Below are 15,614 nucleotides of genomic sequence, written 5' to 3' on the forward strand. Positions count from 1 at the left end.
AACAAGCTTTTACATATGTTATCAGCTCCTTCCTGTTGAGGATACTTTCCCTAAAGCTCTAAGTCTGCTCAATATTGAAGAAGGTTCTTAAGAAATGTGGTGTTGAGTCCCAAAATCCTGCTATACTTGATTTTGAGTTTGTCTCCAAACAATTGGCCAAAAGGACGAATGATGTTCCCCCTCCTCTGGAATCCTACTCATGTCAGGATCTTGCTTTTAAGAATGATTTACTAGGAAAGTATAACAATAACCAGGACCAGAGCGAGAGACCCAGCCAAGCCCCACTACTAACATTTCTTGGATAAACATGTCTTGCTCCAAGAGATGATTTTTATTTTCATTCTCCTTTCCTTGCCATTTCTCTTAAAGAATTATAGTTCTGCAAGAAATCTGGACACAGACTATGGAAGTCACTGCCAGATGAAATAACAATGGCCACCAGCCTTTGCTATTTTCAGACCATTTCAAAATCCATTTCTTTGACTTTTTTTCGCAACATAGGCCTCTCAAGCATAACAGGTCCTCATTCTTGTTGTGTTCTGTAAAATAGGTAGGAGATTTTTAAAGACACAAAGAGCAATTAAACATTTAAATCCCATCCACACTAGGGGAGCTGAGTATCTAACTACCATTTGTGCCTTTGAAAATGTTTATTTTTGCTGGCTGGGATAGAAGAGAGATTATAATTCTTGTGTTAGTTTTCATGGAAGATCTTCAGATACAGTAGTGATGAAACCCTAGATAAATAGCCCATTTTTTCACTAGAAACGCCTGTGAGATTTGTTATGCTCAGATCTGTTATGATTCTTTTACATGCCAGTAAGCTATTATTGCTATTATTGCTCATTTATAATAATAGAACAAAACAATGAAAATGCCCAGTCTTTGATGAGCCATTTGTATCAGGAGTTGAAACTTCCATGCCAGCATAAATCTTTGAAGTCTCAGTACAGTAGAGTTAATTCCTTAATTCCTGCATTGTTTGTTTATCTTGGTAATGCTAAAGCCATAACAGTGAATGTGGCCTTATTCTATTAAGCTGGCATGTGCCATTGGATGAAATACTCATTTGCTGGCAGAACTACAGCATGTTCAGTTGCACAGCAGTTTCCACCATCACATTTTCTTATGCTTGTTTTTGTACATTGATAGCTTGTATCACACCAAAGCTTAGATTCAGGCATATTCCTATACAACAGGCACCTTGAGAATCTCAGGTGAAATGTGCTATTTAAATGCTATAATATGGTGTATAAAGAATGGTGTATGGTGTATAAAGAATGGTGTATGCTGTAATGTAATTACAATAAATGTAACAAACTCAACCCAGAGGTCTTGTGGTAATTCTGTTCATTGTCACTATCTGCAAATGGTTAGATCTAGGTATATCGTAGGAAGAGTGCAACTGATCCCTGACCAGATGTCTGGTATCACTCACCCATGACCCCTGCTCCAGCAGGCTGAAGAGTAGCAGTAGCAGTCTTTGAAATGATTTCTGCCCATACTTCCCAGGCAGAATGATGGTGACTAATGAGGAGTTTTTATGTTGGTGGCTGACATTCAGGGTTTTGACAGGGAAGAGGAAGAATGTGTGGGGGGGGAATATAATTTAAATGCAAATAAGAATCTGCTTATAGGTAAGCACTACTGGGCTGCAAAAATTCTCCCAATCAATTGCTGGCCAAATATATAACCAAAGCATTTCTAATTAATTGAATTCCTTATTGTAATTCCAGCACAAATCTGTATTGTGAGAGACAGGAAACTAACTAGCTAGTTTGGTAGTCCTCATTTTCTTAACATTAATTTTACAGTGTTCATATTCAGAAATTTGCATGACAATTTGGCTAGTATTTTAGTGTGTACATTACATTCTGACTAGATGGCCTGAAATAAAACAATTGACTGTCTGAATCTCATAGACCCAAATATCTGTTTTAGCCATGGAGAAGCTGGGTGGCCACTATTTTGCTAAGTTCTCTTCTGGAAGGACTAACACATTAAAGCTGTGCTTCTGAAAATGACATGAGCATAACTGGAGACATGTTGACACAGTATTGCCCTTATAAATACCTTGTTTAAGGTAGGGGGAATTAAGGAAGATGCTGCTTTTTGGTGTGAAAGTATTTTAAATGGCATCATGGAGTACTTCAGATCCATAATGATTAAGTAAAATATTCATCCTATCTAAGGTTCCCTGAAAAGAGTCTTTAGGTAAACTTGAAGTCTGTACAGCTGCACATAGAATAAAAATATTAGAGATGAAGAACTACTCAGTCATTTAATTCATTCCCCCCCACAACTGGAAAATTGTTCTCTGCAGCATATATATTTTCTAATGGTTGCCCAGTCCAGTTTTGGATGTTCCAGGTGATGGGGACTCCAGTATTTCCCTTTGGAGGCAATTCCAGTTTCAGAAAATTAAGAGAACTTCTCTCAATATTTGTCCTACGTTTTCCTTTCCTTAATTTCATCCCATTCCTTTACTCTACCCTTTTGTTCCCAACCCCATAATAGCCTAGTTCTACTAAACTCTTCCAATATAAGCAAAAAGAAAAGGAGTACCCGTGGCACCTTAGAGACTAACAAATTTATTAGAGCATAAGCTTTCGTGAGCTACAGCTCACTTCATCGGATGCATTTGGTGGAAAAAGCAGAGGAGAGATTTATATACACACACACACAGAGAACATGAAACAATGGGTTTATCATACACACTGTAAGGAGAGTGATCACTTAAGATAAGCCATCACCAGCAGCGGGGGGGGGGGGGGAGGAGGAAAACCTTTCATGGTGACAAGCAAGGTAGGCTAATTCCAGCAGTTAACAAGAATATCAGAGGAACAGTGAGGGGGGTGGGAGGGAGAAATACCATGGGGAAATAGTTTTACTTTGTGTAATGACTCATCCATTCCCAGTCTCTATTCAAGCCTAAGTTAATTGTATCCAGTTTGCAAATTAATTCCAATTCAGCAGTCTCTTGTTGGAGTCTGTTTCTGAAGCTTTTTTGTTGAAGTATAGCCACTCTTAGGTCTGTGATCGAGTGACCAGAGAGATTGAAGTGTTCTCCAACTGGTTTTTGAATGTTATAATTCTTGACGTCTGATTTGTGTCCATTCATTCTTTTACGTAGAGACTGTCCAGTTTGGCCAATGTACATGGCAGAGGGGCATTGCTGGCACATGATGGCATATATCACATTGGTAGATGCGCAGGTGAACGAGCCTCTGATAGTGTGGCTGATGTGATTAGGCCCTATGATGGTATCCCCTGAATAGATATGTGGACAGAGTTGGCAACGGGCTTTGTTGCAAGGATAGGTTCCTGGGTTAGTGGTTTTGTTGTGTGGTGTGTGGTTGCTGGTGAGTATTTGCTTCAGACTGGGGGGCTGTCTGTAAGCAAGGACTGGCCTGTCTCCCAAGATCTGTGAGAGTGATGGGTCGTCCTTCAGGATAGGTTGTAGATCCTTGATGATGCGTTGGAGATGTTTTAGTTGGGGGCTGAAGGTGATGGCTAGTGGCGTTCTGTTGTTTTCTTTGTTGGGCCTGTCCTGTAGTAGGTGACTTCTGGGTACTCTTCTGGCTCTGTCAATCTGTTTCTTCACTTCAGCAGGTGGGTATTGTAGTTGTAGGAATGCATGATAGAGATCTTGTAGGTGTTTGTCTCTGTCTGAGGGGTTGGAGCAAATGCGGTTATATCATAGCGCTTGGCTGTAGACAATGGATCGAGTGGTATGATCTGGATGAAAGCTAGAGGCATGTAGGTAGGAATAGCGGTCAGTAGGTTTCCGATATAGGGTGGTGCATGTATAGCTTGTGCCACACACTCTCAAAGAAACTGCGGAACCACCTGATCAACATCCTCTACAGCAAACAGGGAAAGATTAAGAATGAGCTCTCAAAACTGGATACTCTCATAAAGAACCAACCTTCCACACAAACTTCCTCGTGGCTGGACTTTACAAAAACTAGACAAGCCATTTACAAAACACACTTTGCTTCTCTACAAAAGAAAAAGGACACTAAGCTATCTAAACTACTATATGCCACAAGGGGCCACAACAATGGTTCCTGTAACCCACCCAGCAATATTGTTAATCTATCCAACTATACTCTTAGCCCAGCAGAAGAATCTGTCCTATCTTGGGGCCTCTCCTTTTGCCCCTCCACCCCCACGAACATGATACAGTTCTGTGGTGACCTAGAATCCTATTTTCGACGTCTCAGACTCAAGGAATATTTCCAACACACCTCTGACCAACATATTAACCCACAGAGACCTTCCTGCCAACACAACAAAAAGAAGGATTCTGGGTGGACTCCTCCTGAAGGTCGAAACAGCAGCCTGGATTTCTACATAGACTGCTTCCGCCGACGTGCACGAGCTGAAATTGTGGAAAAGCAGCATCGCTTACCCCATAACCTCAGCCATGCAGAACACAGTGCCATCCACAGCCTCAGAAACAACTCTGACATCATAATCAAAAAGGCTGACAAAGGAGGTGCTGTCGTCATCATGAATAGGTCGGAGTATGAACAAGAGGCTACTAGGCAGCTCTCCAACACCACTTTCTACAAGCCATTACCCTCTGATCCCACTGAGAGTTACCAAAAGAAACTACAGCATTTGCTCAAGAAACTCCCTGAAAAAGCACAAGAACAAATCCGCACAGACACACCCCTGGAGCCCCGACCTGGGGTATTCTATCTGCTACCCAAGATCCATAAACCTGGAAATCCTGGACGCCCCATCATCTCAGGCATTGGCACCCTGACAGCAGGATTGTCTGGCTATGTAGACTCCCTCCTCAGGCCCTTCGTTACCAGCACTCCCAGCTATCTTCGAGACACCACTGACTTCCTGAGGAAACTACAGTCCATTGGTGATCGTCCTAAAACCACCATCCTAGCCACTATGGATGTAGAAGCCCTCTACACCAACATTCCACACAAAGATGGACTACAAGCCGTCAGGAACAGTATCCCCGATACTGTCACGGCTAACCTGGTGGCTGAACTTTGTGACTTTGTCCTGACCCATAACTATTTCACATTTGGTGACAATGTATACCTTCAAATCAGCGGCACTGCGATGGGTACCCGCATGGTCCCACAGTATGCCAACATTTTTATGGCTGACTTAGAACAACGCTTCCTCAGCTCTCGTCCCCTAATGCCCCTACTCTATTTGCGCTACATTGATGACATCTTCATCATCTGGACCCATGGAAAAGAAGCTCTTGAGGAATTCCACCATGATTTCAACAATTTCCATCCCACCATCAACCTCAGCCTGGACCAGTCCACACAAGAGATCCACTTCCTGGACACTACGGTGCTAATAAGCGATGGTCACATAAACACCACCCTATATCGGAAACCTACTGACCGCTATTCCTACCTACATGCCTCTAGCTTTCATCCAGATCATACCACTCAATCCATTGTCTACAGCCAAGCGCTATGATATAACCGCATTTGCTCCAACCCCTCAGACAGAGACAAACACCTACAAGATCTCTATCATGCATTCCTACAACTACAATACCCACCTACTGAAGTGAAGAAACAGATTGACAGAGCCAGAAGAGTACCCAGAAGTCACCTACTACAGGACAGGCCCAACAAAGAAAACAACAGAACGCCACTAGCCATCACCTTCAGCCCCCAACTAAAACCTCTCCAACGCATCATCAAGTATCTACAACCTATCCTGAAGGACGACCCATCACTCTCACAGATCTTGGGAGACAGACCAGTCCTTGCTTACAGACAGCCCCCCAATCTGAAGCAAATACTCACCAGCAACCACACACCACACAACAGAACCACTAACCCAGGAACCTATCCTTGCAACAAAGCCCGTTGCCAACTCTGTCCACATATCTATTCAGGGGATACCATCATAGGGCCTAATCACATCAGCCACACTATCAGAGGCTCGTTCACCTGCGCATCTACCAATGTGATATATGCCATCATGTGCCAGCAATGCCCCTCTGCCATGTACATTGGCCAAACTGGACAGTCTCTACGTAAAAGAATGAATGGACACAAATCAGACGTCAAGAATTATAACATTCAAAAACCAGTTGGAGAACACTTCAATCTCTCTGGTCACTCGATCACAGACCTTAGAGTGGCTATACTTCAACAAAAAAGCTTCAGAAACAGACTCCAACAAGAGACTGCTGAATTGGAATTAATTTGCAAACTGGATACAATTAACTTAGGCTTGAATAGAGACTGGGAATGGATGAGTCATTACACAAAGTAAAACTATTTCCCCATGGTATTTCTCCCTCCCACCCCCCACCCCCCCACTGTTCCTCTGATATTCTTGTTAACTGCTGGAATTAGCCTACCTTGCTTGTCACCATGAAAGGTTTTCCTCCTTCCCCCCCCCCCCCCCCGCTGCTGGTGATGGCTTATCTTAAGTGATCACTCTCCTTACAGTGTGTATGATAAACCCATTGTTTCATGTTCTCTGTGTGTGTGTGTATATAAATCTCTCCTCTGCTTTTTCCACCAAATGCATCCGATGAAGTGAGCTGTAGCTCACGAAAGCTTATGCTCTAATAAATTTGTTAGTCTCTAAGGTGCCACGGGTACTCCTTTTCTTTTTGCAAATACAGACTAATACGGCTGCTACTCTGAAACCAATATAAGCATTATCATATAGTAACAAATAAATCATTTGCTTTTCACCTTCCAGATACCATAATGTATATTAATGTGTATTTCTAATGAGGAAACTGATGATCCCCAACTGTTCTATAATTCTTCAAAAATCTTGCTGAGTATTGACTATATCATTTGACTTTGCACTCGTTTTAGGAAAAAGAGAGTGAGTTAGGTGGAGGAAAAAACAAATACCTTTCTGAACTTAAAGGTGGCATCATCACAGCTCTCTGAGCAGAGTCAATCACAGGACATTTCAGCCCCTTTTGTTTCATTGCTCTCCTGGGTTGATTAATTCTTTGAGACTCTGTAGCAGAGTTCCACATTGTTTTCCTTTGGCTCTGTTTTAATTATCCTCTCCAATTCATCTTCACAAAAACATCAGTATGAGCATAGAGCTTCTAGAAGTGTATGGATTCTTAACAAGAATAGGGAAGAAAAGATTTCCATCAGGCTGCCTAATAAACCTCTTAAACATTGGCAGTCATGAAGGATCATCATATTGTGTAGATTACAACTCTTCCCTCACAGTAACATCCTCCCATTGACCTCTTAACAACTCTTCCTCCTTGTAGCTGAAATCCCTGCATTACCTTTTTGAGTGTATTAGGACTTGAGAGGGCAACATATCATTGCAACACCTGGATGTTTCTATAATTCCCCTTTTAGTGGTGTAAGCATCACTCCTCAGTGATATTGAGATAGCCACGTTTTCTTTATTAGCTATTCCCGTTACACAATCAGCATAGTTTAGGATGGGTGTGAAAGGGATTAGACACTCCAATTTTGAAGGGACGTGTAGGCCTGCTTTATTGCAAGGAACAATTTTTTCTCCTTTAACTATCAATTCTTCCTGGTTTTCACTCTATAAAGATGTTCCAGTGAAAAGGTTTCTAATCTAATCTCAGGAGTGGCCCTTCATGTGTGTTAATGGTGAAACAACTACAAAGTGAAGCTGAAAGGCCAGGATCCTTAACCAAGAATGAGCTATGCATCCCCTGATAATCTATAAAATCACTCAGGGTTTTTATTAGTAGCATATTACAAAATAAAAGTGTGAATGTAGTCCATGTAAAAATGAAGGCCCTTATAGCACTGGTTTGAAGCAGGCACAGTGTGAGCAGGCATTGGGCAAGATTTTTCACACAAGTTTACCAATTGCAGCTCAGCTCTGATTTGCAACATTCCTCCTAATCTAGGCATCTTTAGAGCAAAACCCACCAGTTCTAATGGTTTGTACATTGGGTTTTTTAATCAAATGAAAACTCCTTGTTTTTGCACACTTGCCTGTTCCAGAAGTCAGGGTTTCTGTCTCCCTGCCCCCTCTTTATACATCACAGTACCTGCAGTAGTTTTTCTAATGACAAAAACTAAATCCTTATAATTTAACTCCAGAGCAGGCCTCTCACTGGCTATTCCATCCTTTCCCTGTGGGTTTGCCTATTAAGTAGGAAAAAGTTATGGTTAGGAAAATGTTAGTAAAACAGATACTACTATATGTAGGTCCTTTTTTATAGGGACCATTTAAAAAATCTGGCTGTAAGGAGAAAACGCTTGCCTTGCCTGCCTGTGAATGAAAACCTTTGATTTATTTTTGTCACAAGCACTAGCATTCGTTCCTAGCAATCATAACTGCCTCATTCCTCTCTGCTGCAAAAAACCCGGGGTCTTCTCTCTGAAAAGCAGTCAGTCTTTTTTACACTGCTCTGTCTTCAGTCTTTATAGCATCCATTGACAGAATATTTGTTTTGTCTTTCACCTCCACTCCTTGGGACTTTCTTGTGGCAATTTACAGTGGAGGTTTCTGTAAGAGAGTTGAATTCTTTCCTTTCAGAATGGGCAGAACGAGTGTTTCAAATTTGTACACCATCAGATAGAAAAGAAACAGGTTCACTCACTTAAAAATGAGAGTGAAGAGCTTATAAGGTGTAGCAGATAAGGTTATGGGGCCAAGCTCTGCTCACCTTATTCACACAAGTAAATCTCATTTCAGTCAAACCATTTTGCTTGCATGAATAGGGTCACCACGATTTAGTCCATAATACTCAGTAATCAGTTTCTTTGTTTCTGCCTTTACAGAGGGATGTAGTGGAGGCCTCAAAGTCTTGGGTCAGTTTTCCAAGGATGATGGCGAAGGACCTAGGTCAGAGTCAAATTAAGGTGTAGGCACTTTAGGCCCATACATTGCCCCAAGTTCCGGAGTCTTGTGATTACATCTAAATAGGAGCTCTCAGTTCAAAAGAAAAAAAAAAGTCTGTAACTGAACTTATGACATGAAATAAAAATGTGTCACAGCTGTAATGGGTGCAGCAACATCTGCAGACAGCCTGAACAGTAGCTCTAGGAGATATGAACTGTCTCATTCATTTCTATGGTCTGTTAGCACTCAGAGCCAGTGCACATGGCAACCCTGGAAACCCCACCTCAGAAAAGGACTCTATGTGTGTACAGGCCCAGCCCACTTACCCACCCACCCAACAGATGCACCCTGGCAATTGGGGTGGGGGGTTCTACTACCACAACCCGCTTGTCCTGGAAGGAGAGGAAACCCCTGCTGACACCGTGGCTATTCCTAAATGGGGGGGGGGAAGGTTGGGTGCTGCTATTCCTGGGGGAAGAAAGCAGCCCCCTGTTGCTGCTGCTACCTCTCAAGGAGAGGGTCCTTCTGCCACTACCACTCCCAGGGAGGGTGAACCCATTGCCTGGGGGCTGGGGGTGGCAGAGCCATGTAAGGCCCTGTGTACTAGTACACGAGATTGCCTCAATTTGGCCTTGAGCTAGGTTGTATATAGATAATGATGTAACTGTTTATATAAAAGTTAGATTAGTTTACAGCAGACATAGAACCACATCTAGATTACATATATCAGTGGGTATTAAAGAAAGTGTATCATCTTGTAGTTAAAGTATTGGAGTCCTGGGCTCTGCTACAGGCTTCCTGTGCGATCTTAGTCAAATCACTTAAAATCTCCCCTGTGCCTCAATTCCTCTTCTGTAAAATGGGGATAAATGGTACTTTCTTGTCTCTGTGTTTTAACTATTAAGTCTGTGACCTCTTTGAGGCAGGGACTAACTCTTACAATGTGTATGCACAGGGTGTAGCACAACAGGGCCCCAGTATCAGTTTAGGCCACTTAGCACAGTTGTGATGCAAACAATAATAAATCAAATGACAAGTAGCAGTAGACTAGGAAATTTAATCATTGTGGGGGATGCTTTGGAGACTGTTTTATGGGACAGAACATTGTCTGGAATGCACAGATTGGTTATGGGCAGCCAGCCTGGATTCCTATTCAAGAGGCCCCACTTAGCTGATCAGCAGCAGTTCTGTGGAGGCTGGCTTGGTGAAAGAATTGGGGAGTAAGGATGCAGGGAGCCTGAGTTACTGTGAACACTGACCTTCCTTGCTCTCTCCTTGCTGAGCTGTACCACGTGTCTGCCTCTTCTTCCAGAGCAGCAGCCCTTTGATCTGCAGCTGGGAAGAAGCCTACTCCGTTTCCAGCCCCATCTTACTGAATGGACTTCAGTGCGTCCCTTTCCCTGCTTCCAGGGCACTGAGGAACAGACAAAGAGCATGTTCCTTCCCAATGGCCTGCCAAAGGCGCTGTTGGGAGGTTAGCAAAAACGGGTTGTATTAAATATTCAGAGCTGGCTACTGCTTGCCATTAAGCCTTCTCCCCAGCAGCCATACTTGCCTGTGTTGCTCCCCAAAGCCAGGTCAGACCCCACTGACCAGTTACCTCAGCCAGGTGAGAGAACCCCAGCACAGCTCATGCTTCCATGGAGAAGAGAGGGTGAATGTGCCACTCTTTTGCTGCTGATCTTAGTGCTGCTGCTGATCTTAGTGCTGCTGCTCTTGGAAACAGCAGTCTGTTATTTTTCCAGCAGCTTCTGCTATCCTTGTGCACACGCTTCAGACCTTGCCTTCTGCTAATGGCACAGGAAGCTACCTGCATAGGTAGAGGGAAAGGAAAGAGGAAGTGGTCAGATGCACCAAAAGGAGCTAAGTTACTACTTTCAAAATAAATAAACCAAGAAGCTTAATCACTGTGAGCCTCATTATTTTATTTAAAAGTAAAAAGACAAATCAGTGAGTGGATGAACCCAGCTGCACTCTAAAGGAAGTCAGAGTCAAACTTTATTTAGAAAGCTATTATATAAAGCTTATCACTTATTTATTTATCCACGGAGGGGGAGGGAGGGAGTCTGCTGATTGGTGGTGGGGAAAAGTAAATGTATTGCCTGAGGAGGTAGTCATCCTGGGAGATCTCACTCTGAAATTTAAGTAGCTATGTGGAAAAGAGATAAAAGGATTCAGACTTGTAAGCCAAGGTGATTGTAAGAAAGTAATTGTCATGCTGCGGTTAAGAAGCCAGAGCGACATAGGTGGTCCTAATAGTGATATTAGGATTCAGGACCTGATTCCCCACTCCCTTGCACCATAGGGAAGTCATTTACACCTGGGCAAAGTGGGTGTGAAACACTAGCAGATGAGAATTCTCTGCTAACTTACACTGATGATAGCGTACAGCCCCTTTGCACAGGGATGAGTTACTACACTAAGGGTATGTCTTCACTACCCGCCAGATCAGCGGGCAGTGATTGATCCAGCAGGGATCGATTTATTGCGTCTAGTCTAGACGCGATAAATCGACCCCTGAGCACTCTCCCATCGACTCCTGTACTCCAGCACTGTGAGAGGCGCAGGCAGAGTCGACGGGGAGCGGCAGCAGTCGACTCACCGTAGTGGAGGCACCACAGTAAGTCAATCTAAGTACGTCGACTTCAGCTATGTTATTCACCTTTAAATGGTTTAGGTTTATCTTAGCTGCTCAGGAGCAGGGCATATAGCAGCCGCATAGGAGCAAACTTCCCCTTCCCAGCGCTACCAGGGCATCCTACTACAGAGAGATCTGTGGAGCCTCCAGGAATAGGCCCTAGTTAATCAAGGGGTTTAGGCATGTAATTAAGCAAGGGGTTAGGCATGAGACTACTCACATGCTTAAAGTGAGGCATGGGTTTAAGTACTTTGTACAAAATCTGGGCCATAGGGCACAACTCGTTTTACACCACAGTAATTTGCAGTGACACTTAAATGAATTCCATACACATTTATCCAGCTCTGGAGCTGAGATAAGGCTAGTGGGAAACAACAAGAGCAGGAAAATGCAATTTCTTTCCACCCTAAGCTGCATGAGAAGAAAATGATACTGGGAGAATGGGAGGACCAAGACAAGCCTGTCCTGGAGTGAAATGGAGGAAAAGTCAGAGTGAGCATAAAGATAACATATATATATAATCCCTTTCAGTACTTGTTTCTTACAAACACCAAATGGTGAGGGTTTGATATCCAAGAGCAAGTTACTGCATTAAGATAAATCAGTTCAAGTGCAATTTAAATGGGTTTAAATTAGTCTTTATTAGGGGTTTGCCCCAATGTAACTAGATAGATTGTTAGCTTTACCAATATAAGGATTCTATTGTAGAACATGTCACAGGTACAATGGTTACTGCCACCAAGACTGCCAGTATTTTCCCTGATACTTCCTTTCTCTCTCAACCTAGTCTGAGACTGTATTTAAAATTACGTTAATCCATTCAATAATTTAAAACAGTACAGTTGCATTTTCCCTGAACAATAGCGTGCTGTTTGTTTTCAGCCTGCCTACTCTTCTAATTAATCCCCCGGTTACACTTTTATTCAGAGGAATAGGTAAATGTTTTAACTGTGCTGAATCAATATTTGTATACAGTGTAGTTACGAAACTGATTCAAAACCTTTGTTGCTGAGTGTGTCTTTTCTATGCCCAGGATCTGGGTGTTTGTGTGATGCTTCAGATATCCTGGGAGAGATATGCAGGTTGCTATTAAGGTGGAAGATAAATGTCACAGAAGGGGTTGAATCTCCTGATTGTGTTTCATTCCACCTGTCAGATACCTAGATTTTTCATTGTGGGGGGGAGTTGTCTTTTTCCTTCTCAGTTACTTTCCTGAGTGTATTTATCCTGCACAGAGCATAATGTGCTAAATCTTCTGTATTGGGTTACTGTGGGAGCTGGCTGACTTTTTTCCAGCACTGGGCCTCTACAGCAGAAAAAAAGGATAGAGGTTTGGCTACTAGAGTAAATGGAAACTCCTCCTCATCTATCTGCTCTCTGCCAAACAGAGGTAAATGGCCTCTAGTAAATCTCATGATGTTTACAGCTCCTTTCAGTCTCACATAAGTCACAATGGAAGGATTCATACTTCATTTGTGTGGCATAATGTCAAGTGTGTCAGCATGACAAACCATCACCATCACATAAGTAAACACTTGAATTTTCCCTCTGATTCCTAAAATTGCACATCTGTGTTCCATGTAAATAAGGAATCCTGGGATTCCCTGTTTCTCAAATAGTGTCCTTGTTCTCATTTCCGAGAACATGCTATGTTAATTGCTTTGCTAGAAGCAGATCTTGGTCATCACTTGAAAATGAAATTGTTATAAAATGGCCGTGTTGTCAGATGGCACAAATGGCATAGCTAATCAAATCTACTCCAGTGTTTTCTTGGCAATAGGGAATTATTGCCATGCCATTAAATGAAAGACTTATAAATGCTTAATGTAGAGCAGGCAGTGCGCTGTTGTAATGACAGGTTCCGGAGTCCTAACTCAGTGATGCAATAGAGATTATATCCTCTAAAACTGGCATTTCCTTGACATGTGTCTCAGAAATATTTTGCAGACAATTTGTTTGGAGCCAAAACTATCTAATTTCTGATAAACCTGCTTTCAGATAATATTGTTTGGGCTCACCAGTGCGTCAGCAATGTCTAGCCTTTCAAATTTTTTAGGGGGCAGTAATCTTAGGAATGTTTGTTTTACATGTTTTCGATAGGAGCTGTTGCAAATCCTTGCACAGAGCATGGCTGTATTGTTAATTATGACAAATTATATTGCCTACTGCAATATTTCAGTAGTTTGCCAAAAAGAAACTTCAAAACAGTAAATGAGTAAGTCTGGGATACATTTTATTCATTCAACCTAATGAATTTTAAATTTGGCACCATCTCGATCCAAGATAGAATACAAGATGGTCCTAGATACGGCTAGACTCCAGTAAGTGTGGGTGTATAATTTTGCAGTAATTATCTGTTTATAATAATACACTGTGGGGTTGGGTATTTTAGTTTCTAAACTTTGGGCCTAATTTTCAGAAGTGCTGAGCCCCCAGCTCTGACTGAAATCAAAAGGAACTGCAGGTGCTCAGCCCCTTTGAAGATCAGGCTCTTTTTAGAGCTGGGCAAATATGGTACTGGCAAAGCCATTCAAACATCATTGAAAATTAGGGAGTGAATGTCACATGTAGGTAGGAACCTGGCTTTCACCAGTTCCATTCTGCTCAGGCAAGTCACCCCTCATCTCCCAGTTAGAGAGAAGAACCCTTAGACTGGGAGAAGAGAACACCATCCCTCACCCTGCTTGGCACTCCTTCCTTGGCTCCCAAGTGAAGGCAAAGATATACACACCCTACTGTGGCCTCTGTCAGAGTGAGGTGTGTGGAAACTCATAGCCACCAACATGCCATGTTACCACCAAATTTGGGAAACCACAAACTTTTTTAGAAAAGGGTTCAAGTGGCTCCCTCAGCCTTTAACTGCACAGTTTTAATTATCCCTAATTGTTTCATGGTTTTAAAAAGATATCTAGGCACCTTTGAATTATGAAGGACCAAATAATACCATCCAAATATAGCTAATTGGAGTGGTGGGTGAGATTCCTTATGCTTGGTAATGTGAAGAAAAAGAACTCAAAACAACGTAGACTGACTTCAACACAGATTGCAGGTGCCAAAAGTGTTTCTCCTGTTGCAGTCTTGTACTTGAAAAAGACCCTTTTGTTCTGTCCCTTTTACTGACCTGTGTCCCACATTCTGCTCGAGCTATGTTGTTTCCATTTATGATGTGGTACATCATCCCTGGCATTACATAATACAACATAGTGCCATGCAAAGCCATTCGCTAAACAAATGTGGGCAAAATTTTGAAAGCAGTCTTTGGAAGTCTAGCCACTTGCTTGCCCTTTTAATATAACTCTGCATATCTATAGCTCCTTCTGTTCATGGATCTCAAAGTGCTTTACAACCATTAATGAACACTCCTATGAGGTGGGGAGGTCTATGGGACTCATTAACTTAAAACATTACCAGCTGCTTTGAAAGTTTTCTCATTATTTACTGAAATTAGAAAGGATTTTTAAAACAGGTTATTAACCTCAGTTAATTTGTCAAGAAATGCGTATGTAACCTAAATCTTTTCAGGTAGTAAGGAGATTGAAGCAGCTCTACAGTATTTACAGACTGCCACTGGGAGTGTTCAGATGGATTGTTATGTAATCCTGGCATGTTGATCGTACAGCAGTGAGTGTCTTGATGTCTCAGATCACCTAGCCTGATAAAAGGAAAGCAGTAATGACTGATACATTATGCCCTTTCTGCTGTTGCTTTTTACAGACTAAGAAGAAGCCAGAACAGAATTAATTTAATGACTTAATTCTATATGCTTGAGATTAAACTTAAGCCCACACTGCTTGGTGCAGAGAAGCAATTGACTGTCAAAAGGGATGATACTCTGGTATCTAAAAAATGACAAACTGAAATAAACACCCTTAGATGAAAATGGTTAAATGATTTAACCATATTTCAGTCAACAAGCTGTGCTAATCATTCAGTTTATAAATAAATCAATTAATTACAGTCTCTCTCTCTCCCCCCACCACCTTCCCTACCTGCACCCCTCTTTCTATTTCCATCTGGACTGCTTTTATCTCTTTCATCATTTAAAGATGCTCCAGTGGATTTGATCGCCACCGGCAAGATTGGGTAGACAGTGGCTGCCCTGAAGAGGTAAGAAGGTGTTTACAACCTTGATATGACCACCAAAGTCAATTTGCAG

At 42.2% G+C, this 15,614-nt stretch overlaps 1 protein-coding gene across 1 annotated transcript in view; it reads left to right on the plus strand.

Moving 5' to 3' along the window:
- Positions 1–15,614, plus strand: part of PLXDC2 (plexin domain containing 2) — a 390,541-nt gene that overhangs the window by 324,222 nt on the left and 50,705 nt on the right. Inside the window, exon 10 of the mRNA XM_038393403.2 lies at positions 15,505–15,565. Within this exon, the coding sequence (XP_038249331.1) occupies positions 15,505–15,565 (61 nt within the window). The remainder of the gene's footprint in view (positions 1–15,504; positions 15,566–15,614) is intronic.

Source organism: Dermochelys coriacea, chromosome 2 (genome assembly GCF_009764565.3).
Source record: "Dermochelys coriacea isolate rDerCor1 chromosome 2, rDerCor1.pri.v4, whole genome shotgun sequence".
Taxonomy (NCBI): Eukaryota; Metazoa; Chordata; order Testudines; family Dermochelyidae; genus Dermochelys; species Dermochelys coriacea.